This window comes from Malaya genurostris, chromosome 2, assembly GCF_030247185.1.
Source record: "Malaya genurostris strain Urasoe2022 chromosome 2, Malgen_1.1, whole genome shotgun sequence".
In the NCBI taxonomy this organism is placed as follows: Eukaryota; Metazoa; Arthropoda; class Insecta; order Diptera; family Culicidae; genus Malaya; species Malaya genurostris.
The window spans coordinates 57241516-57268142 of NC_080571.1; the positions used below are offsets into that span (position 1 = coordinate 57241516).

Genomic DNA, 26627 nt, shown 5'->3' on the forward strand with positions numbered 1-26627 from the left:
AGAGGAGCGGACTGAGGCATGAGCCTTGCGGGAGACCCATGTAACTATTTCTGAGTGTTGCCAAATCGCCATGTGAAAAATGCATGTGTTTCTCTGACAAAAGGTTGTGCAAATAATTATTTATAACCGCTGGGAGTCCATTTTGGTGAAGCTTGTCTGAAAGAACATCAATGGAAACTGAATCAAATGCTCCTTTAATGTCTAAAAATACAGATGCCATTTGTTGCTTTTGAGCGAAGGCAATTTGGATGTCAGACGAAAGTAATGCAAGGCAATCATTCGTCCCTTTATTTCTACGGAAGCCAAACTGAGTATCTGACAACAAACCGTTCGTCTCGACCCAAGTGTCGAGACGTCGTAGAATAATTTTTTCGAACAATTTTCTGATGCAGGACAACATCGCAATGGGTCTATATGAGTTGTGATTGGAAGCTGGTTTCCCCGGTTTTTGAATGGCGATAACTTTCACTTGTCTCCAGTCAGGTGGAACAATATTTTGCTCAAGAAACTTGTTGAACAATTCCAACAAACGTCTTTTTGCGAGGTTGGGCAGATTCTTCACCAAGTTGAATTTAATTCTGTCCAACCCTGGAGCGTTATTGTTACAAGACAAGAGTGCTATAGAAAATTCCATCATTGAAAATGGGTTATTAATAAAACCATTATTTGGAGGAGATTCCCGTATAATGCTCTGCGTAGGAACAGAATCTGGGCAAACTTTCCTAGCAAAGTCAAATATCCATCGGTTCGAGTATTCATCACTCTCATTGCCCACGGTACGATTCCTCATTCGTCTGGCCGTGTTCCAAAGAGTGCTCATTGAGGTATCTCTTGACAAACCTTCGACAAAATGTCTCCAATAGCTACATTTTTTGGCTCGAAGTATGCTCTTGTACTTGGTTTCTAAAACCATAAGTTTTTCAAAATTCTGAGGAGTTCCTCCTCCCCGTTTTAGAAACGTCTTGCAAGCATTTTGTTTTGCGAGTTTAGCCTCTGAGCACTCTTTGTCCCACCAGGGGTTGGGAGGCCTTCTGTTAGTCGTTGGCCCAGGAAAGCGTTTAGTTTGGGATTGTTCTGCTGCCTCCAGAATCGAACAAATGAGGAAGTCATATTCTTCAAGTGGAGGGAGCTCTTCCATTGAATTCAAAATACTAGAGATACTACTTTGGTATTTAATCCAGTCGATATTTTTTGTCAAATCATATGGAATACTAGCGGAAGTAGCAATGCAATTGCTACTGCTAATTGAGATGATGATTGGTAAATGATCGCTACCGTGTAAATCAGGCAGTATTTTCCAGGTGCAATCTAGTCGAATTGATGTTGAGCAAAGAGATAGATCTAATGCACTTGGGCGTGCCGGAGGTCTTGGGATCCGTGTCATGCTACCCATATTTAATACCGTCATGCTAAAATTGTCACAAATGTTTTGTATTAAAGATGATCTGCTATCATTGTAAACGGAACCCCACATAATACCGTGCGAATTTAAATCCCCCAGAATCAATCGTGGTGCAGGAAGGGCTTCAACCATTTCATTAAGCTGTTGCTGTCCAACTTGTGCTTTTGGAGGAATATAAACCGAAGCTATGCAAATATCTTTGCCTTTAATGTTTATTTGGCAAGCAACAACTTCTATACTAGAAGTTGAAGGGATGTTTAATCTATAAAAGGAATAGCATTTCTTAATTCCCAAAAGCACTCCACCATACGGAGAGTCTCTATCGAGACGTATAATGTTAAAATCATTAAAATTTAAAGCTATGTTTGAAGTAAGCCATGTTTCGCATAAAGCAAATACATCACATTTTTGACTATGCAATAATATTTTAAATGAATCAAGTTTTGGCATGATGCTTCGACAATTCCACTGCAGGACAGTGATTGTATCATTTGCGACGGGTGATAAATTATCCATCAAAAGATACAAAACCTGAGACAATTGGCCATTGAGCTGATAACTGCTTCAAAAAGGTTCTAGCTATTGGAAGGAATGCCATTATGAGGGTCTTTAAGGGTTCAGATATATTGAATGCTGAGAAAATCCATTCAACAATTTCCGAAAACTTCAGTAATCCTGTTGGTGGCTGTGAAATGGAGCCCACTGGATTATTATCTTTTTCTGTACTAGATCCTGGATTGGTTTGTGAATTTGACAAACCAGGAGGCACAGTCTTTGGTTTTGACTTTTTTTGTTTAACACGGGGATCTTTTTTTGAAGATGAAATTTTAGGTGTCTTTTTTGGTAATTTGGAGGAAGACTTCTTTCTCTTAACTGACCCTTGGGTAGTGATAAACGAATTACCTTCACTATTTTCGTCAGAGTCAGAGTCCTCTGGTTCCTCTAGATTTGAAAACCCGTTTTCGGTTTCCAAAGGGGGGACATCAATGACCGTTTTAAGCATTTCTGCATATGTGCGCTTAGACCGTGCTTTTAAAGAAAGCTTAATTTTGTCTTTGTGCACTTTAAATGCAGTGCATACTGAAATATCATCATGAGGACTATTCCCACAATAAATACATTTTTCAATTTCCTTGTTGCAATCATTATCTTTATGAGGCCCTTCACACTTAATACATTTTGGTTTATTACTACAGTAAGTAGCTGTGTGGCCGAATTTTTTGCAGTTCGTACAATTCATTACATTTGGAACAAAAAGCCGAACAGGGAGGCGAATTTTATCGACATAGACATGGGACGGCAACGCAGACCCGGCAAATGTCACTCGAAACGAGTCTGATGGGCGATAAACTTTTTTTTCCTCTTCATGAACTACTGAGTACAGTTGTTTGCACTCCAGTATTTTCACACCCTCAAGCATAGAGTTCTTGAAACGACCAACACCATGCTTGAGTAAATCATCTACCGAAAGACTCGCTTCGGTAACAACACCGTCAATTTCGACATCTTTGGAGGGTATGTAAACTTTATACTCTTTATTGAAATGTTCCGAAGAGACAATATCATTCGCGTGTTTCAAATTATTTACCACAACACGAATTTTATCGTTATTTACTTTTATGATCTCTTTGATTGAAGAGTATCGTGATGTCAAACCTTTATTAATTTGAAAAATGTTTAATGGCTTTGATATACGTCTAAAAAAGACTATTCAAGGCCCAGAAGAGCTCTCCTGATATTTTTTCGTTCGTGGGGGCATCAGATTCATGCTAGGATTTACGTTCATGGATTCATCCATCACATTAAAATTTTTAATCAAACTTTAAAGTAAAAAATGAAACCAACACTACACAGTTCTCAATCAAAAGGAAAAGAAAAAACTTCTACCTTGAAATTGTTGTCTATCTCCGTTGCACTGCCGTGTAGATCCTCGTTGCTCTAGATGTTCTTGTTGGATGCTGATTGTTGGATGTGATGCTACTGCAACCTGACATCCAGCACCACTCGATTTCCGATTTACTTTTGTCTTCGCCAGCTGCAACCAGCGCAGGTCACCGGTGTATACCTGCGTGTTGTATGGCAGTGGAAAGACCGAGTTGTCTTGTCTCCTTCTCCCTTGTGCTCCGTACCGATATGCTTCTGCACCGAAGTGCCTTCGCACCGGTGTGCCTTTGCACTCTCCTGCTTCTATGTGCCTTTGCACTCTTCCTCTTCGATGTGCCTTTGCACTCTCCTGCTCAGCACTTGTGGCTGTATATTGTGGCCTGGGTAGAGCTTGGGAAACGTCCTTTGTTGTTTCCTTCACCAGCTTGGCCCAGCACTAGGGCTCTCTTATGCAGCACGACTATACGTTTTAACGGCTGCTGCGAACAGGTTTCTACCTGTAGTTCAACCGTTGTCGTATTTAACGCGTGTAAACCAACCAGCGTTATTAAACTGTACGCTTCTATACACAACCTTCTCGGTTGAACGGCTATTACTGAATGACTTTTCTCGTAGATGGCTGAACCGATTTTCACAAACCTAAATTCAAATGAAAGGCCTTACGGTCCCATACAAAATTCCTGAATTTCATTTGGATCCGACTTCCGGTTCCAGAATTACAGGGTAATATGCATCAAATATGTGGAAGTAATGTCACTCACTTTTCTCGGAACTGGCTGAACCGATTTTCACAAACTTAGATTCAAATGAAAGGTGGTAAGATATTATAAGAATATCCCAATTTTAATTCGGCTTAAAACCTGCTTCCGGAGGTTGCGTGCTTAGTATAAAAATGTCAGCTTCAAGATTTTTTTTTCATAAGCTACCTCTTTATATTAGCTAATTAATTTCTCTACCTTGCAGACCATGAGACACTGTAACCAATCAAACCATTGATAGTCCCATGATTGATATATTGAATTTTATCCAAGTCCGACCACCGCTACATTTTTTCTCCAAAATTCAAATATTCATACAGAATCGTAAATACATTTGTAGGTCATATTAGTGTATGGTTGAATGAACCGAATGTCACTATGCCGATATCCAGCTTTTGATTCCGGAAGTACCGACAATAACAATCAAATGTGATAAAATGGAGCTCACTTCACTTTCTCACATATGATTGAATAGATTTTCACAAACTTAAATTCAAATGTAGTATATCAGTGTAGTAGTATTATGAAACAGAAATCTTCAAAACTATTTTCTAAACTTTTTTAAATTGTAGTATTTCGAAAAATTTGGACTGTAATATACAAGAGAAAATGAAAATGAGAAAGGCATCATTACACCACTAGGTGGAATTAAACATGTTTTTTTGCCCAAAATGGAGGAGTTGGACATGCCTGACATGTGGTTTCAGCAAGACGGTGCCACATCCCACACGGCACCCAAAACAATGACCAAATTGAGAGCCGCTTTCGATGAACAGTTTATCTCACGTTTTGGGCCCATCAATTGGCCGCCTAGATCGTGTGATTTAACACCTTTGGACTATTTCTTGTGGGGTCATGTTTACAAAGATAAACCAGCAACGATTGACACACTAGAAGCCAATATTGAAGCACTTATTCGTAAAATACGTGAAAGCATTTATTCGTGAAGATACCGAAAATCAAATCCTATACCTCTTAAAAAACCACTTTTTAGAATCACACATCTTCCGCGTAATTTGTTAATTAAATTTTTTTTGCTTATTCTTTTAGGAACTGAAGCGCAACCCCATCGGTGCAAACAACTCATATTCGGAAGAAGTCAAGTCATGTGAGTAAGCCGCGGCTTCCCCGTGGAGCACTAATTTTTATTTATTTCTCTTATTTTTTTACTAGGAATTGGTTCAAGTTAACTGAAGCGGAAATTATCGTCTTGTTCAAAAGCGACGAATTAATCCAGACTAAATTATCAACTCGATGAAGCAATGAATAGAATATCTACAGTGTATGATTGCTTAAGCTCGATTTTTGCCCTACCCATTGTATGACCCCAAATCGCAAGAAACATTTACAATTCCTACACATTTATCGACTTTATATTGTCTCTTTAAAAAAAATTCTATCCGCTCAATGTTCTCGAAGTCGGCGAAACCGATTTCAACAAACATCGACTACGAAGCAACATCAACGAGCATCGACATTTGGAAGCTACTATCGAGTTGTGAATCAATTTCGAACATCAAAAAGCTGTCACTTTCGGTTCCGGAGATATAATGGTATTACAGACGTAAATAACAAAACGAAGTTTTTTTCTCATTCCGCCTAATTTTCTCGGAGATGGCTTAACCGATTTCAAAAAGTTTAGCATAATTGGAAAGCTACTATTGGATCATTGATCAAGTTCGAAGATATAATGGCATAAGTGGCATAAACGACTAACTGCACTTTTATTATCGGCTTGAGCTTCTCGAAGATAATCAACGAAATTCGATAAACTTAGGCTTACTTAAACGCTGAAATGGCTTCTTTTTGAAGATTTATGTTAAACATTCCCGGTTACGGAGACATAATCTTATACTTGACTTAACCGACAAAACGTAGCGATTTTCAGTGTACCAAAATTCCTCGACGATGTTTGAATCGAGTTCGAAATTCTTAGACACGTTAGAAAGCTATCTATTCGGTTATTTGATAAGCTCACAACATGGTCGTTTTAAAAATAGTTGTTGCCTATGTAATGTTCAATTTCAACAAGCATCGACTCGTTTGGAAGTTACTATCGAGTTGTGAATCAAGTTCGAAGATAAAAAAGCTGTCACGTTCGGCTCCGGAGATATAAAGGGTATTAGAGACGTGAATAATAAGACGATTTTTTTTATTCCGCTCAGTTTTCTCGGGGATGGCTTAACCGATTTAAACAATTTCGGGCTTGTTCGAGACTAATATTGATTTCTGGATCATGTTCGAAGATCATATGGCTAACTCTTTCAGTTCCGGAGATATGATCGTAGAAATGACTTAACCACCAAATAGTAATTTTCTCTATCCTTCCATTTTTTTAGAAAGTGACCACTGATCAAGTTTAAATGCATTGTTGCTGATACTTATAGTTTTAAACCACAAAACGACCAACAACTTATGGTTTCGGAATATTTGCCGAATAAGCGACGTAACAAAGCTGAAAGACGCTTATGTGAGCTACCCGAATCAATTTATGTAAAAAATAAGTTCAATTTCTTGTCAAATTATCCCAATGAAAAAAGTGTGAGACGAAGTTTTTCGAAAGTTTTCTTCTTCAGTGCACTTAAAAAATGTATACTTGATGAGTGCCGTTAACCGGAAATTAATTTTGGGCCTCAAATTCGACGTGGTTTGGTTAAAACATCGCAAAATCGTTGAAATTGCCTAAATCGACCTTGTGCAGCAATCTCTAACATTTCGGTCAGAGTAATAATATCGATTAGCAGGATCACAGCGTAACAAAATTATGGGTTGCAAGCTGTACTTGACGGTATTTAAGGGCAAACCCAGGGCTTTCGGATTATGATATTGCCAACAAATTCAATGCCAACTAAAGCACCGTCCGAAGAATTTCGTTGTTTTTCGGGTCAGTAAACAAGGACACTCAAGCCCAATCTAGTAGCCAAAAGACATATCCAGAAGTTGTACAATGAGGTTCGGTTCTCACAAAACGCAAAGAATACATCCTCCTGAACGATAAATGTACGTATGTGAAAATGAATTATGGGCAGCATCATGGACAAAAACGACTATCGAGGCAATGTTCATAGCAAGTTCAAATTCATTTCCGCAGTTAAATTCACAAGAAAGCTTATGGCAAGGGAGTTGCAGCTGCGGAAGAAAGACAAATTTTTGTAATAAACTAGACTATGGATTTTCTAATGTACAAACAAGAGTGCCTGAAAGTGTACGTACATTGAAGTTTTCACTGGACTTGTAAAATTTTGGCAAGATTTGGCAAACAGTCACTGCATCGGAAAAGTGCTACAATGGTATCGAGACAACTGGGAATAATTTGGTCTGATAGAAGGAGAGTGGAAAGGTGAATCGTTATGGAGATGGTGGAACAAAATGGTCACTGACGTTAGCTAACAGGATGTCCAAAATATGATGAGTGGTATATCAAGGGAAGCTCGCGATTTCATGAAAACCAAATCGGAATAATTTTTTCGCTGTTTATCTTCAAATGAGCTCTAAACAGTATTGCGAACGACTAAAACGCTTATTAGCAATTATATAGTCGCCAATTGTGGCTTCAGACAGTGCTTATTGGTTATCTGCGTAACATTTTGGATCTGCAACGAAACTATCAGCAAACCTGCAGCAGACAACAATGCAGGAGTCCATTGAGTTAAATTACTATCCCACACAAAACAAAATAAACATCTGGTCTGATGAAATCAGGTTGCCACTCATAAAAGATTATTTTGACAACCGACTCAAGAGGGGTAATTCACTGGAACTTCCTGATAAGTCACAATGCCGACTGTCGGAACGAAATCTGATTACACTGAGCTGCTGTAAATTCGCAAAAACGAACATCATAATTGATTAACCTCGTTTGCGCAGACAAACAGGGCTAAGCGTTTCGTTAAATGCCATGGGAATCCGGCCCCAGGTTGATGAGCAGGTCAAACTCGGTTATCATTCGTTAATCCTATAATACCTTCGCCGGACGGCAGAGCAAGTGCGTGTGAACGGCAGAGTGCTGAGGGAATTTTCACCAACGTCAGGTTTAAACTAGTTATAAAAGTTTGTTAATTAAATTGTGCGAATGAAGCACTTATTCAAACTACTCTTTTGGCACAACTAAACAATCTCCCCATCTTTGCCGGTAAATAATTACCGGCCACATATCTTACCCCGTTTGAAACTTCTCCGGTAGAAATTTCTCCTAGACCTTCTACTACTAGGCGTTGATCTAACACTCTTCTTATGTTGGTTCAGTTTGGCGAAAGTCACTGAACTCATCAGCCCTTGAGCAACTTGAGTAGTTAGCTAGGCGTTTGCTGTTATTCCAGTTCCATCCATCGGACCTGAAACCAGATCATCAAGTTAAGCAACTATTGCTGCTTACTTGCTGTTGATGATCAACATTTTGTAATCATGACCGGTTCATCAGGGTAAACTTGACTTTCGAAAACATTTATTCCTCGATAACATGACCGGAGACTCACTCGAACCGATGATGGTGGTATCCGTTGTGTCGTCAGTCAACTTGACCGAACTGAAACAAAAGGCAGGGAAAATCATGACTAGCCACTTAGCAACGAGTTTTCAATTTTATTTCTCCTTTCTAAGTAGGTAGCCATAAGTCTGTTCGAAAGGGCAAACAAATACCTCACTTCAAGCTTGCAAATGTTTAACTATCGTGTCGAATCAAATTGACTCTGCCGACTGACTGACTGACTGACTAGTCGTGCCATCGCATTGTGGCGTAAGACAAACTAAGAAAATTCTCTCTGCTCCACCACGGATGAGCTATTTCCAGGCAGATTGATTTGCATTTCAATTCCACGATGTTAAGTGGTGTGCAAACCCGAAGGAGGGGGCTCTATTCTTTCGTTTTAAATCTTCAATCTTTAGTATCTTAATTGTCCAGGTCCGACGGAGAGACACGCTGTTGTCACATAAACGGGAGGGCAATGCAATACAATACAAATTGGCTTGAAACCACTTACCTTGCTATCCTTACTAGTCTTGTTTCTCATACTGGATTTACCGTTGATCACAATGTTGGCATTCTCGAACTCAACGTCACATGGCGACGGTGGGCCCAAGGCCCACGAATCGTCCGGATCGGTGGAGGTTTCGAGCGTTAGGTCGCCCAGGACCACGAAACCCGACTCGCCGGGCTGGAAAAAAAGGAAAAGAACAATACATTCATTAGATTTCTGATATTGTTTTTTTTTGGAAAATGACAATCGATGATCGTGCCAAAAAAGCTGATAAATGAAAAAGCAGAAATGAAAATTTGAGAACAAATAACTTAGATATGGGACTCGCAACTTTATCCAAACCGGGAAAATCGTTTTACCGATTTAACCTCACAAGAATCTATCTTAGGTGCGGGGATAAGCAACGCATAACTTCTCAAATTTGCAGAAATAACTTCACCAGTCCAAAAAATCACAATTTTAAAGGGCACATACTATAATAACAATTTGCATAAAAAAGACTTTGGTACTAAGGTATGTACGGAGGATATGCTTTGCAATAAAAAAAACGCATAAAACGAAACATAAAAATAGGATTTCAATGCATTCTGGATGTAATCATAGAGCAACCCAATTGTACAGAACTTCGGACATGTTCAGACTTTGCACGACCGATGCGTGGTTCAATTCTCAGGATGACACAGGTATCATTATTTCACATGGGAATACTTAAACTAGTTTGTCTGATATGTGCAAGTATTACATCGATAGTCTTACTTCCATGATTATTTAATCTTCTACCGCTTGGGAACTTCAGCTAATGATCTCGTCTGATGTGTAATAGTAGCAGTTACAATTGGGACCTCAACAGAATATTGGACTCAAATCGAATCCTATTTCATTGAGTGATTTATTTTTACTTCGGTTCGTTATGACAAAAAAAAATCGTTTTGATCTTAGTTTAAATTTTAATCCGAATTCAATTTGATTTTAAACGATTGCGTTTCTATTCAAGGAAGTGGGGCGGCGATTTAAGACAGTTTTCTAAATAAGTTTTTAACATTACTTTTGGGGTTCTGTCACCGAAACCCCTTGGTGTCGATACCAGCGAATAAATGGCAACCCGGCTTAACGATTATACAAATGTCATACTGCAAGCTCGAAACGGGAAATAAAGAAACTGGTAGGCGAAAAAGAAGAGAAAAAGTGATAGTATAATGAGCAAGACGTGCTCGTGTGAAATTTCGTGTTAATTTCTTTCGGATTAAGTGATTTGAGCTTCATACATAATACTCTTGATTTAACTGAACTGAACCGTAATCGAAGGTATTATTATTATTATTATTATTATCATTATTATAATTATTATCAGTAACTAATTGGCTAAACATTGATCATATATGCATTTAGAATCTAACGTGCTAAAACTTAACCTAATAGTACGGAGCGACTGAACGTTCAGTAGTACGGTTGAATTTGATCGGGATTTTTGAGCAGGCAGGTTACGACAAGCTAAGGATTCAAATGGACGAAAGACGTGTATATGCACTAAAACGTAATGAAATAATTGTAAAATTTAAACTAAACATGCATTAATTCTAAGTTATATATATACATGCAGGAATTTAAAGCGGCTAAACTTCGAACGAATAAACGTCGCTACGAATTTGGAAATCATCAACGGTCTTTCTTGTTACCGCGAGACGCAAGTAACAAATCTTTAAATTCGTTTTATTCGAATCAGGAAGGATGTCTGATCCAGGACCTGCTATAGACGCCATTGAAGTTGAAGGTAAGAGCTCTGCTAATAAAGCATTAAGCGCGAAAGAAACCCCCCTTCTCGACAATCGCAAAGATAATTATATCAAAGCCAATGGCAATAGTAAAGTACTCCCTGTCAAAGGTAAATCGGCGCGAACACGCGGCTCTCGTAGAGTAGTAACTGAAACGATTGGTTACAATTGTCAAACGTGTGAATCGGTTGATACTAATCAAATGGTACAGTGCGATGCCTGCGATGGTTGGCATCATTTCGATTGCGTGGGTGTCGATGATCGAGTTGAGGATAGATCGTGGCGGTGTTTGAAGTGCGTTACGGTTGTGAAGAAACGAGTATCCAAGCGATCGAAGGCGGAAAAAGTGGATAAAAAGGCTTCAACTTCCGTGAAGGGAGATACAGCGGTAGATGGATTCACGAAGAAGCAACCAGATGCCGTGAAACAGTACAAACAACAGGAGGAGAGTAATCAACAGTCTAAGTCTCCAGAGTCGATATCCGTGATGTCGTATACGTCTAGAAAATCTACTAGACTTCAACTAGAGTTACAGCTGCGAAAACTAGATGCAGAGAAGTCGCTACTGGAAGAGAAAAAGAAGCTGACTGACAAAAAATACAGCGTTCTACAAGAGTTAGCGGAACTTGAAGATGAAGATGGTAAAACCGACTCAGTAGATGGTGTTTCCAAGGTGGAGGATTGGCTACGCGACGGAGTAGATAATAATACAGACGAGACGGCGGATTCAAACGAGGACTATCTTAGGACTGATATGGAAGATGATACCGACGAGAAAGAGCAACAAGATCCACCATCCAGTGACAAGGATTTTGAGCCAACGCAACGTTCGACTCCTAAAACTGTCCCACGAAGGCAGGAGAAGAAAATTAGTATCCGTGGTAATCAACTGAATTTCAGCCTGACTCGAAACCAGCTCGCGGCCCGCCAAGTTGTTGCCAGAGATCTGCCCATATTCTCCGGAAATCCAGAAGAGTGGCCAATTTTCTTTTCCACTTTTGAGAGTACAACGCAAATGTGCGGGTACACCAACGATGAAAATATGATTCGTCTAAGAAGCTGTCTAAAGGGAGATGCATTCGCCGCAGTAAAGAGCTTTCTACTTCATCCGTCGACAGTGAATAGAGCAATGGGTGCACTTAAATTGAGATTTGGCCAGCCAAGGTTTGTCGTTCATTCGTTAAAAGAGAAAATTTTGGCAATGCCCCCGATAAAACCGGACTCACTGAATAAAATGATTGATTTTGCTCTGTCGGTACAAAACCTTGAAGCTACAATCGATGCGTGTGGCCAAAGCGAGCTTAAGCGAGATTCATCCCTGATAAACGACCTGATTGGCAAACTTCCAGTCACGATGAAGCTAGAATGGGCCAGGCATACTAGATGCTTGCGAAAAATTACGTTAGCAGGTTTCAGTAAATGGATTTATGACATGGCTGAGGATGCTTGTTTGGTAGCTGAACCAGTTAGGAATCAGGAAACGACCCAATATCCCGATTCTCGCAAAAAGCCAAAGGCTTTCTTGAATGCCCATATCGACCAGCAGAATTGGAAGAAAGAAGGCCAACAAGCATCCGGTGCTTCCAAGCAAAAAACGCCTGTGTACCAGTGTATAGTATGCAAAGGAGTTTGCGCTTCATTCGCAAAGTGTAAAAGGTTTCTGGATTTGTCATATGACGGAAGATGGGCAGCCATCCGAGAGGCTAGAGTCTGCCGGAAATGTTTGAAGCAGCACAACGGAGGATGTGAATCAAAGGAATGTGGAGTAAATGGATGTACCTACAAGCATCATCCCTTGCTACACAAAGAGCTGAATGCAGATACGTCACCGATTACTAAACCGAAGCGTGAAGAGCAGTCGTGTAACGCCCATCAGACTTGTTCAAGCTCTATTTTGTTCCGGTACATTCCGGTCGTGATTTACGGTAATGGAACTGTGATGCATTGCTATGCCTTTCTGGACGATGGATCCTCGAAGACTTTTATGGATGAGGAGCTGGCGAAGGAGTTAAATCTCTCTGGTGAACGCCGCCCATTATGCCTCAAATGGACCGGAGGCATGCACCGTTCGGAAGATGATTCACACAGCGTTAAATTCCAAATCTCTGGTTTGAGAGGAAAACGATTCCTTTTTGAGGACGTTCGGACAGTGAAAGAACTTCAATTGCCGTATCAAACGCTCAACCTGGAACAGTTACAGACCGAATACAATTATTTGAAAAGAGTTCCAGTGCAATCTTATCGAGATGTTCGGCCACGTCTTCTAATAGGTGTTCAACACGCGAATGCTACACTTGTACGGAAAAGTCGTGAAGGCAAACCAGGTGATCCGATAGCTGTTAAAACTAATCTCGGATGGACAATCTACGGAGGGGTTCCAAGTGATCAGCCTATGAACATGGTTCACTATACGTATCATGTTTCCTGCTGTGAAAATGAGACCGAACAGATTACTGACATGGATATGAACCATGCCATGAAGGAGTATTTCTCATTGGAAAGTCTTGGCATCATGTCACCGGCTAAGCAGATTCGTTCCCTCGAAGATGATCGTGCGTTAAGCCTCTTGCGAGAGCGCACTCATTTCAACGGAGACAGGTATGAAACAGGACTGCTCTGGAAGCACGATAATGTGAGATTACCTGACAATAAAGCAATGGCGCAAAAACGTTTCAACCATCTTGAACGGCGATTGGCCAAGGATCCTGATCTGGCACGGTTAGTTAAAGAGAAACTTATAGACTACATTGCCAAAGGCTATGTACGTAAGCTGACCACCGACGAACTGGCAGAAACTCACGAACGCACCTGGTATTTACCGTTCTTTCCGGTAACAAACCCGAATAAGCCGGGGAAGATCAGACTCGTCTGGGATGCAGCAGCTACGACATGTGAAATATCGCTGAATTCTGCTTAGCTCACTGGTCCAGATCTGCTTACACCGTTGGTACACGTTCTCTACAATTTTCGAGCGAGACGCTTCGCGATATGCGGAGACATACGCGAAATGTTCCACCAGGTAGCTATGAGCAAAGAAGATCAACATAGTCAGCGTTTTTTCCTGCGGGATGAAGTGGAACTTGAGGAACCCAGTACGTTTGTTATGCAGGTTATGACCTTCGGTGCTTCCTGTTCTCCAGCAACCGCGCAATTCGTAAAAAACATGAATGCAGAACGATTTTGTAATCAGTATCCTGCTGCTGCGAGAGCAATCATACGTTGCACGTACGTCGACGATATGCTGAGTAGTACTGAAACGGAACAGGAAGCAATCGAGCTGGCAAGGTCTGTCTGGTTTGTTCACAAAAGCGGTGGATTTGAAATTCGGAATTGGATGTCTAACTCGCCAGCAGTTCTAAATGCACTTTGTGGCGATCAAGCTACTGAGAAAAGCCTCGAGCTATCGTCAGCCTTAGCGACTGAGAAAGTGCTTGGCATGTGGTGGTGCACGAAGTCTGACTGTTTCACCTATAAGTTGAATTGGACGAGGTTTGGAAAAGATCTGTTGGGCGGCAAGTGTTTTCCCACGAAGCGCGAAGTATTGCGCATCATGATGTCCATCTACGATCCATTGGGCCTAATTTCTCATTACCTCATGTACCTAAAGGTATTATATCAAGAAATCTGGCGCACAGGCGTTGGATGGGACGAGAAGATTGATCAAAGGTGCTTTGATAAATGGCAGTCGTGGCTGAAACTTCTACCTGACATCGAGCATTTGGAAATACCGCGATGCTATAGGCGCAAAATATCAATAGATAAACAAACAGCAATACAACTACACACCTTCGTTGATGCCAGCGGAAATGGCATGGCAGCCGTGGCGTATCTACGTTTCGAGAATACCGACACAGTGGAATGTTCGTTAGTTACCGCAAAGACCCGTGTAGCTCCACTCAAATATACCACCATTCCTAGATTGGAGCTGCAAGCAGCGCTCATTGATGCCAGATTGGCGAATTCTGTCATACAAGGACTAGATTTCAAAGTATCTCGATGCGCCTTCTGGACAGATTCAAGAAACGCTCTATCTTGGATATGCGCAGATCACCGTAAGTACAGCCAATTTGTGGCTGCTCGCGTTAGTGAGATTTTAGATCTGACGAACGCATCGGATTGGAAATGGGTTTCTACTAGATGGAACGTAGCAGATGACGGAACCAAGTGGCAACGACGTCCTTCCTTTGTTAATCAGAGTAGATGGTTTCAAGGTCCCGAATTTCTTTGGCGACGACAAGACGAATGGCCCGCTACACCCGCTGAAACTGCCGAAACTTCCGAAGAGTTACGAGTCAACATACACATTCACTACACATCAATAAAAGTGGAGTTTCCAGTGAACAATTTCCGCGATTGGAAGCGACTGACTCGCACAACTGCATATATCTTCCGCTTCCTTCGTAACGCTCAACCGAACAAATATACTAGACTTAGCAACGGCTTAACAAGCGATGAAATTCGTGGAGCAGAAACATTTCATATTCGCGCTGCACAGCAGGCTAAGTTTCCTGAAGAGTACTCCACACTTCGTCAGAAAGGTAAAGACGCATCGCTTCTTAAACGAAGCATCTTATTCAAATTGTCCCCCTATATCGACGAAAAAGGGCTACTACGTATGGCAGGGAGAATAGGGGCATGCGAATATGTTTCACCAGACACGATCAATCCTATCATCCTTCCTCGCGACCACCCGGTAACACATCTAATCATACGGAGCTATCACGACAAATTTCACCATCACAATCATGAATCGGTTATCAACGAAATTCGTCAAAGGTTTTGCGTTAGTCGACTGCGCCGAGTGTACGCCAAAGTTAGACGTGATTGTCAGCACTGTAATTTGAAAGATGCTCGTCCCCGTCCTCCAGCAATGGCAGATCTTCCTCCGTGCAGACTTGCCGCGTTCGTTCGACCGTTTACTCACACCGGAATAGACTATTTTGGTCCAATGGAAGTGTCTATTGGTAGAAGAGTCGAGAAGAGGTGGGGGGTTCTCTTAACATGTCTCACTATACGCGCCGTCCATATTGAATTAGCTAGCTCTTTAACCACTAACTCATGCATAATGGCCATAAGAAATTTCATAGCTCGTCGTGGAACTCCAGCTGTATTTTACAGTGATAGAGGTACCAACTTCATCGGCTCCGAGCGGGAGCTTAAGCAATCGTTGGAGGCCATTGACAAAAATAAAATGGCACAGGAGTTTGTTAGTTCTAGTACCGTATGGAGTTTTAATCCACCAGCCACGCCCCACATGGGGGGGAGCTGGGAGAGGCTCGTCCAGTCTGTTAAACGCACCTTATCGGAAATAAAACTGTCTACAAGACCGACAGACGAGGAGCTTAAGAACGCGCTGATGGAGGTTGAGGCAATCCTCAACGCGCGACCACTCACGCACGTGGCAATCGAAGATGAGGCGGCACCTGCACTTACCCCAAATCACTGGTTATTGGGATCGTCTGATGGATCAAAACCGTGGTCTCTGCTGGACAGTAATTCAATCGCACTGCGACGTGGCTGGCATCTATCCCAAGTATTTGCAAATCACTTCTGGAAGAGATGGCTCAGGGAGTACTTACCGGAGATAACGAGGCGCAGCAAGTGGCACCGAAAGGTTCCACCGATTAAAGAGGGTGACATAGTGCTGATCGTGGATCCGGAGAGTCCAAGAAATTGTTGGCCCAAGGGGCGCGTTATTGGCACAGTAAATAGAGATGGGCAGGTACGCAAGGTGACGATACGAACAGCTAAAGGTGTCTACGAGAGAGCAGCTGTAAACGTCGCGGTAATTGACGTCAGTGGTTCCCAACGTGAAGCACCTAAGAAGGAGTTAGCAGACTCAGTGGTGGAGTCAGCGAACTGGGGGGGAGTGTCACCGAAACCCCTTGGTGTCGATACCAGCGAATAAATGGCAACCCGGCTTAACGATTATACAAATGTCATACTGCAAGCTCGAAACGGGAAATAAAGAAACTGGTAGGCGAAAAAGAAGAGAAAAAGTGATAGTATAATGAGCAAGACGTGCTCGTGTGAAATTTCGTGTTAATTTCTTTCGGATTAAGTGATTTGAGCTTCATACATAATACTCTTGATTTAACTGAACTGAACCGTAATCGAAGGTATTATTATTATTATTATTATTATCATTATTATAATTATTATCAGTAACTAATTGGCTAAACATTGATCATATATGCATTTAGAATCTAACGTGCTAAAACTTAACCTAATAGTACGGAGCGACTGAACGTTCAGTAGTACGGTTGAATTTGATCGGGATTTTTGAGCAGGCAGGTTACGACAAGCTAAGGATTCAAAAGGACGAAAGACGTGTATATGCACTAAAACGTAATGAAATAATTGTAAAATTTAAACTAAACATGCATTAATTCTAAGTTATATATATACATGCAGGAATTTAAAGCGGCTAAACTTCGAACGAATAAACGTCGCTACGAATTTGGAAATCATCAACGGTCTTTCTTGTTACCGCGAGACGCAAGTAACAGGGCCGTTAGTATCTTTGAAATCCTGAAGAGGGATATTTTGTTACGTTTGAATTCCAGGAAGTAGGGTGCAATTCCAAGTCATTTGTAAGTTTGAGCCTTGACCTAGACGAAATCATCACATAAATATAATCGTAACACAAGTCGTACAATCGCTCATATATTTCAATATTTCATACATATCAATATTTGAGTGAAAGAAACTAGCAAATGTTGTACGAGATTCCTTCCCGCCTTTCAAAACGGTCCAATTGTGGAATTCTCTACGATATTAAACACTGTTCGAAACAGATTTTTTTAAAAGAAATATTTATTCAGGCTTATTTGCGTACAAGCTTTACGTGGCCGAATTAGCCGATTTTTTAAATAAAGAATTTTTTGAAGTGGATCTCGTTTTCACTCTTTTTCTAGGAGGAGAAGAGCTTCCATTTCCCTCTTGCGAGGGTTGAGGGGCACTTTGTTCGTGGCTCGTCTCGTCATCCATTGCCTCATCGGTTGTATTGTTGTTGGTGTCCGTCTTCGTTTCATTTTCCTTGTTGTTCGTAGTCTTGAGCTCGTTGCAAGTTGCTTTAGATGCGCCTTGTTGTACATTGGTTGCAGTTGCTGGTTGGTTTGATGGTGAAACATGAGTACTGCGCTTACTAGTTTTCGTTGTTGGACGGTTGACCTTGTCTTTGGTTGAAGATGTCTTTTTCGCAGTTTCAGTGCAAGGTTTATTGTAGTATACAGGTTGTTCACAAAACTGACATGTAACCAGCAGATTTTCATAGGTAATCAACGTTTTACACGGACGTGTACCCCCTTGACCACAAATCATGTAAGATGGAATTGCCTTACGTAGTTGCATACGCACAATTCGCACGCCATTCCGGATGCCGGGGAAAAAATTCCGCCATACTTCCCTTTCGATGGAAAGGATTTCACCGTACTGCGACATATTCTCCCGAACGAACTTATCGGTGGCCTGCGGGGGAAGGTCATGCACGCGTACTTCTATGGCATTGTCCACCATGTGCACAGGGATTTTGTATTTAATGTTGTCACACTCAACGCTGTGCACCTCGTTGTTAACCAAAGCGAATGCAAGTGCATTGCTTTAACGTTTAAACATAATGTACACACAGTTAGACGCCTTGTTGAATTGAATCTCACTTACATCATTAGCGTCTAGATGCAATCGTTCTTTAAGTAAGATTTCAATTTCATTTGCTGCTGGTCTAACTTTGCAACGCTTGAAATCTATACAAATTGAATTCGGTATTGTAGGTCAAGTTTCAGGCTTAATTAAATCGTATTTGACCATTCCGTACACACTATTATTCACTGGCGTATTGTCTTTGTTTCTGTTGTTTCGACCGTAAACGATTTTTGACTGTATCGGGTGAGATGCGAGCACGAACTGAGGAACAGATTTCTCGAACGCGATACAGTCAAATGCTAGCTTATTTGCGCTCTTTAAGTGCGAATTTCACACAGCGGAAAGTGCACAAAGCTAATCAAATTATTCTAGATTTGCACTAAGCTGATGATATTACCCGTTGATTTGAAAAGAAGTCATCTTATTAGTTCTTCAGATAACATTTAGAGTCATTAAAACGGTTGATTTTGTACCCCATCGTTGTCCACTTTAAGTTTTCTTTTCCTCCAATTCCAGCAGTTGGATGACGCAATCGCTCGAACTGCTCACAATGCCGATTGATTCAATACTAACAGTTCGGCTGAAAAGTTCGTATCGTTTAATAGAAGCACACATTTTTTTGCCAAAATTCGTTTTTATTATTCAACATAATTGCCATCAGAGGCGATACAGCGATTATAGCGATCTTCCAACTTTTCGATACCATTTTTGTAGTACGATTTGTCCTTTGCCTCAAAATAGGCCTCAGTTTCAACGATTACCTCTTCATTGCTTCTAAATTTTTTACCAGCGAGCATTCTCTTGAGGTCTGAGAACAGGAAAAAGTCACTGGGGGCCAAATCTGGAGAATACGGTGGATGAGGGAGCAATTCGAAGCCCGATTCGTTCAATTTCAGCATGGTTTTTCGTTGTTGTTTTTGATCGATTGTGAGCTCACGCGGCACCCATTTTGCACAAAGCTTTCTCATATCCAAATATTCGTGAATAATATGTCCAACACGTTCCTTTGATATCTTTAGGGTGTCAGCTATCTCGATAAACTTCATTTTACGGTCATTGAAAATCATTTTGTGGATTTTTTTCACGTTTTCATCGGTAACAGCCTCTTTTGGACGTCCACTGCGTTCATCGTCTTCGGTGCTCATATGACCAGTACGAAATTTTGCAAACCACTTACGAATTGTTGCTTCGCCCGGTGCAGAGTCTGGATAACACTCATCAAGCCATTTTTTGGTATCGGCGGCACTTTTTTTCATCAAAAAGTAGTGTTTCATCAACACACGAAATTCCTTTTTTTCCATTTTTTTCACAATAACAAAAGTAGCCTCACTCAAAATGCAATATCTCACAAACTAATAATCAGACAGCTGTCAAATTTATACACGTATCTTTTGAAGGTTGGTACTAACTGAAAATGGTATGGATTTAATTGTAGTGGCGCCCTCTCATAGAAACGATACGAACTTTTCAGCCGATCTGTTAAACCAATTTTGGTTAAGAACTTTCTTTCTACGTGATTTCCTTTGTGGCTTTCTCATAAATGAGCGGTCCTAATGACCACAAAAATAGCAACATATAGAATTTTGATTTCGATTATTTCATTTAGGATTTTTTTTGTTTCATTGAAAGAAACTATCAAAATGCTGTACGGCGTTCATTTCTGGCATTCAGAAGAGCCAAATTGTCTACGATATTAAACACTGCTTGGAACATATTTCTCGAACGCGTTGCTGCCAAATGCTAGTTTATTTGCGCTCGTCTGGTGCGAATTTCACACAGCGAAAGGTGCAAAAAACTTATCAAATTATTCTAGATTTGCACTAAACCGATGATTCTTACCGTTGGTTTGAGAAGAAGTAACCTCAATAGTTCTTTGGATAATATTTGGAGCCATTAGAACGGCTGATTTTGTATAATGTTCCCCATCGTTGTCCACTTTTCGTTTTCTTTTTCTACAATGCAAACGACCAACAGCTGGATGAGTCAATCGCTCCTGTTTGAAGTCAAACTCACACTGCGAACGTCCAACAGCAAATATGCTCACAGAAGAACTAGTTGTTTTTTTTCTGTTTTTAGACTTTAGGAACGGAGCCTAATATTTGTCATAGGCTGAAGCACCAGTTGAATAACGTCGGGTGTAGTTCCGCTATCCAGACATATATGGCAGCCTGCGCACTCGATGTGTCTCCGTTCAGGTCTATCTACAGGTTCGGTTGATTTTGATGTTTCGTGTTTGGACTTATTTTTTGCAATATTTAAACAGTGTTTACGTAATTAAACCTGACATTAACAACAATCTTACACCTTCTTCCATTCCTTTCGTGAAAGAATTAGAGAAAATACAGAAACAGAGAAAAATTTATAGAGAAATTAAATCTGGAGTAATTTTGTTACATTTTCGTATTGTGAAATACTGAAAATGCACCGAGACGAGCATAGTTAAGAAAGATGTACTCCTAGGTCAAAACTTTTTTCTCTTAATGAGCGGTGTCTTGCAACATATGGAAGGTTGACAGGGAAAATTTGCAAATGGTGTTTTAGTTTTGTAAATCGACTTCAATTTCGAAAATCTTTTTTTTTTCAGTATAGAGTTGGAATAGACGAATTCCGCACCAAATTGTGTTCGGATTTGACAGCACCGTCCCAGATTCAAATGAGAACGTACTCGACACATAAACTTTATCACAAAAACCCACTTTGCTTACTTTGTGTATCCATGTGTATTGATCTAGACAGTCTTTTAAATAGAACTGAACTTCTTTTTTCACCATTTTTTTTTGCAAAAATACATCATCGAAAAATGACAAATCATACAAAAATTTTTTGTGCTGGTGAAATTCACAAAATTAGTTACAGTTTTGCATAAAAATACTGAAAAATTGCTTAGGTACTCAAAAACCTACACTGAAAAATATTGATTTTAAAAATTTGAAGTCCAATTACAAAAAAAAACATCATTCTTTATTTGAATGAAATTGTCTTAACATAGATAATGACAGGGTGGCAAGTGAACTGCCGATTTCAATTTCCCGTTTTTTGGGGACTTTCCCGATTTGCGAGATAAAAATTCCTGGTTTTTGGAATAAGCTAGTTAGTTTTTTTAAATATTCTTTCATTTCAAGATTTGAACAAATATGCCATAGGCCCGCTAGTTGAGGATTGAATCTCAAGGATCCGCTGGTACTTAGCCAGTTTTATTTCCAAATAGCCCAATTAATTTATCTTCTATGAGAAACCCTTCTAGAAAAGATCTAGTTCTAGAAGATCAAAGTCACAATTGAAGTGAACTGACTTTGATTCAGATCATCTACCAATAACATTTAGGATTTCATATTAAGCAATGATTAATTCATTTAGTTATATATTCTACCACCATAGAACGGCTAGGATACAGATCTCATATACAATGCAATGGAATTGTTTTGGAAAGTATGGATACTACTATACATTTTTCAAATCATTACATTATTGAAGTTAGGAGCAATAGCTCAAACTAAATGCCATTCTTCTTCATGTACATCAATATCAACGTTCTCGTGATTTTACTATGGAATAGTTGAGGACCTTTAAAAGAAAATTAAACATAGAGAAAATCAAACCATATTCTACATCTTTGTATGATTCTACTGGTCCTCAGAAACTAGTTTCAGCTCTTAAAGAAGGAAATCAAACACTCCCTGCAAACGGTGGATAAGATCAAAGTCGACAACTTTTCCAATTTTGTGAGTCCTATTGAAAACTCACACAAATATGAGCATAACACAAGTATTGTCTCAAAACGATCATCATTGGTAAACTTAAAATCATTAATTTTTGAAAGATTTAATTAAAAAAATTCCAATGTTAGCTTGAGATTTTGTGTTGAATGCTTATTCTAAAACTTAATAAATCCAACAGAAGTATCAAAATAATGCTTATTTTGCTGTTCTTGATAACAGCTAAGAAAGTTGTGATACTTTCTGATTTATCTAAAACTGCTGTTAAACACTCTTTGGACGAGACATGAGGCCTTGACCCAATATCCAATGGATTGTTCAACATAGAACATGTATGCGGCAACAAGTTGTTTCAACACTTGACTGAAGATTTCGCTCAAACGCAAAATTGGGTATTGTCTCCTACTTCTCACTTTCTGGTTTTTCACTAAAATTCCCGATTTTTTACCGGTTTTCCTGGTGAAACCAAATACCCCACTTTCTCGCGATTTTCCCGGTCACTTGTCACCCTGTGCGAGTGTTTTGTTAGAAAATAACCAAAAAAAATTGATTTACGATTTATCGGTACCCAGTTATCAATTTCGGAAGTACCGGAAATGGTGATCAAAAACAGTTGAATGAATATCTTCGAAAAGTGGAAGGCAGTTTCACGAATTGGAAAATGAATAGAAAAAGTTAAATTAAAATAAAAGCATGGAAATGATTTTAGTTTGTGTATCAAAACCCACATTTGACGCTGCATTAAAAAAAAAGAAAAATCAATAACGATTTGTTTGGTCTTTTTAAAAGGTAGAGCCGTCTTGAGTTAGCTTTAAATTTGAACAGTATTTAACGAGGAAAACAAAAATAACACAACTGTAGCTAGCTCCTAACCGGAGAAATTGTTTTGCCAATTAAACTAGTTCTTCTCTAACCACTTGTGCAGTTGTTTATTCGTTTTCATTAGTTGGTTTCAAAATGCGTGGACTTTCAGCAGAACAACGTCGAAAAATTGTGTACAAATGGTGCACAGAACGCGGACTGTCACTGAGAAAGATAGCAAAAATGGAAGGAGTAAGTGAAAAAGCCGTGCGAAATGTCATCAGGAAGTTCGGTGAGGATAACACCTTTGAGGATAAACCGAAAACGGCTCGAAAAAAAGGTCCTGCTAACCCTCAGTTGGATAAACGTATACTGAAGGCGTTCGAGCAAAAGAAGGAGGTTTCAGTTTGGGATGTGGCCAAAAAAGTGGGCACTTCGAAGTCAAATGTTTTTCGTGCTAAAGAACGCTTGAATCTTCGAACCTATAAGAAGCAGAAACAACCAAAACGTAGTCCGAAACAAGAAGCATCGATCAGGCCGAGGGTTCGAAAGCTGTACAATACGATTCTTGCTGGAAATTTGAGCTGCATAATTATGGACGACGAAACCTGCGTGAAACTCGATTACAAATCCTTGCCAAATCCACAATATTATACGGTGCGAGAAGGGCAAGTGTTAAACCAGTCCGAGACATCGATTGAAGTCGAAAAATTTGATAAGAAAGCTATGGTCTGGCAAGCTATTTGTAGCTGCGGTAAGATTTCGAGACCCTTCATCATCACTGCTTCAATGAACAGCGAAATATACATCACGGAATGTTTACCAAAACGACTTCTACCAATGATTCGAAGCCACCTGTTGTCTTCTGGCCAGATCTTGCTTCTTGCCACTACTCGAAATCAACGGTAGAATGGTATACTACCAAAAATGTCACTTTCGTCCCAAAAGACATGAATCCACCAAATTGCCCACAACTTCGACCAATTGAGGAGTTTTGGGCATTGACGAAGGCACATTTTAGGAAACATGTCTCGGCAACCGAAACCATTCAACAGTTCGAAAAAGATTGGAAAAAGTGTCAAAACTTGTCACCAAGAAGTCTGTACGGAATTTAATGAATAACGTTCGCAAGAAGGTGCGCCAGCTAGTCTACAATGGCTAAGTAGCAAATTTTGAGAATAATATTCTGTTGTTGTAGTCTAATATTATCAGTATATCGAATAAAATTTGAATATCTAACACTTGTGAATTATTTACAGCGAAATCAAAGTGCGTCCATACTTTCTGGAACAGTCTTTTGATACTGATCAAATTTAAAGAATTTATAGTTTCTTGAACTACACATGGAAATACCGAAAATTAGCGAAAAAAATACTTGGAGATTTTCCTATCCGAGGAGGTGAAAATTGAACTACATTAAAGTTTGAATTACGCAAAAGGTGCGAACCGCGGACGAGTATAGCGTGATGGGTAAGTCAATGCCCTTTCACGCAGCCCACTTTGGTTCGATTCCCATCTCCGCACATAGGATCAGAAAATTTTTCTGGCCCGAAGAGGCGAATGACCTTAAGGTTAAAATCTCTATAATCGAAACAAAATAAAAGGCGCGAACCGGATATAAACCCGTTTGTCTTCGGAAAGCTGAAAAAACACGTATCTAAAAGTCGCATTAAAAATTTCGCAATTTTAAAGATCTTTTTAATACAGAACTAAATACTTCGTAAATCCACATGAATCCACAATGAAATACTCTAGAAAAAAACAACATAGAACAAATCATAACAGACTTCAGTGCTAAAGCATTTTAATTTTACAACTATTGAGAACGCAGTCAACTTTTTTCTCAGTGCATATTGTTTGAGAGTACCAAATCAATTTCCTACAACTTTTTCGTGAAAACCGTTTTGTTGACAATGAACCGTTTCCGAGCTACAACGAAATAAAGAAAGTGCATGCAAAAAACAAATTCCAAATAGTCATAAATAAATCATTAGTCAAGTTGGTCTCCCAATTCAAGCAAAAAAATAATGGTTTGCCATACTGGAGATGTATGCAAAGCTTCATCAAAATCGGAGAAGTTCGATCACGATTTACCTCCTTTCTGGCTGTTAATTTATGGATTTGCTCGAGTACAGAAATTTCTCTGTTTTCGTGGAACAGACTGTACATTAAAGCATGATTTGTTAGTCCCAGCGGGGCTGAAGACAGTACCGTTAAGGGCTGAGGACAGTACCGTAAAGTGATAGGTTTTTTGCTATTTTCCCGTTTCAAATCAAATTTTCTTGGAAACGGGGCAGAAAATGAAAAACCCACCTGACAATGTCTTCGAAATTTAGTTGAGAATATTCTGTGCAATTTTCAGAATGATTCATTAAGTTTAGCGGTCGTGTTGTATTTTTTTCTGACTGAAGAACTGCTGAAAATTGGAACGCTCGGAAATGCATACCTCTAATTGTTCATCGAATATCTCGGCTTTGAAGGCTCGTATCATAAATCTACCGTGACAAAGGCTAGATAATTTAGTTTAGATGCGATTAGTACATAAAAACATATATGTTATCGCGATAAAAATAAAGTCCTGTATTTTTCTGTGAAACAAAGTCAGTTTCAATGCATCCGCCATTTTTTTCGCTTTGGTTTCCTGATAGCATTCTGCAAAAGGAGAGAGAAATAAAATTGGCTCGACAAGGCTGTCAAGCACATAGACGTTTCATTGTATATAAACACATTTTTTGTTTCGCATTCAATCTTTGTGAAAGTTGAATATTTTTTCATTGTTCATTGGAATCCATGTAATGTCCAACCCATACGATAGATTAATGTGATAAAACTTCTCATCAAAATAATAAAATGTATGCTGGCAACCCGGTACAGTTTGCTCATATACGAGAGATACCTTAACCCGGAGCACCGGTATAAACTCACTTAACAGTATCAATTTGTGAAGAAATCCATCCCACAAGCATGTTTGGTTAATTGACCTGTTTCAACCGAGTGCCGTACATGTACACTGTACGCAGTTCGAGGTCTAGAATGGTCATTTGAAAATTGGAAGCGTTTCCTAAATTTCGAATAAGTATTTTTTGTAGTAAAAAAAAATATTTGGAAACATGTAAAAGGAAGGGCAGTGTGGTAATGTCAAACACCGGTTTATGGACGATACTTGGGGGATTTTTTGAAAGGAGACAACTTTTTCCGTCATTCATAACTCTGAACAGCAAATGAGCTTAGATTCTGGAACTTTGAAACGCAATTTTTCGGTACATTAAATAAATTCAATTGGAATCGGCCCAGCCTACAAAATGCATCCTGGGACTTTCGCGTTCAAATAAAGAAACTTTTCGGAAGAGAGTAAAACATTGTAGATAAACAACAGCCACGAGGTGCACTCGAAAGAAAAGTGCATATGCACATGTGTGTGCTTTGCTGGCGAGCGGGTGCCGCAGCAGGGGACGCGGATAGAGCTTGTAATACTTTTTGATGGCTTGCATATCTGGTTGATTTTCGGTCGTAATAGCTTTTAACGATACGATTGCGTGATTCGTTGGGAGGCAGCAGCGGCACGGTTCGGTTGAGCGGACCGCGAGGTATAAGGGCTAACCAGCGGGGATGCAGCGGAATTAGTAGCCAGCAGACCCACATGGAATGGGGGTTATTGGGGGAAAATGGTTTCG

General features: G+C 39.9%; 1 protein-coding gene across 8 annotated transcripts in view; it reads right to left on the minus strand.

Moving 5' to 3' along the window:
* Positions 1 to 26627, minus strand: part of LOC131430197 (probable WRKY transcription factor protein 1) — a 235564-nt gene that overhangs the window by 106575 nt on the left and 102362 nt on the right. For all 8 annotated transcript variants that reach the window (XM_058594933.1, XM_058594931.1, XM_058594930.1 and 5 more), the window contains exon 4: positions 9024 to 9197. In XM_058594933.1, coding sequence (XP_058450916.1) covers positions 9024 to 9197 — 174 coding nt within the window. The remainder of the gene's footprint in view (positions 1 to 9023; positions 9198 to 26627) is intronic.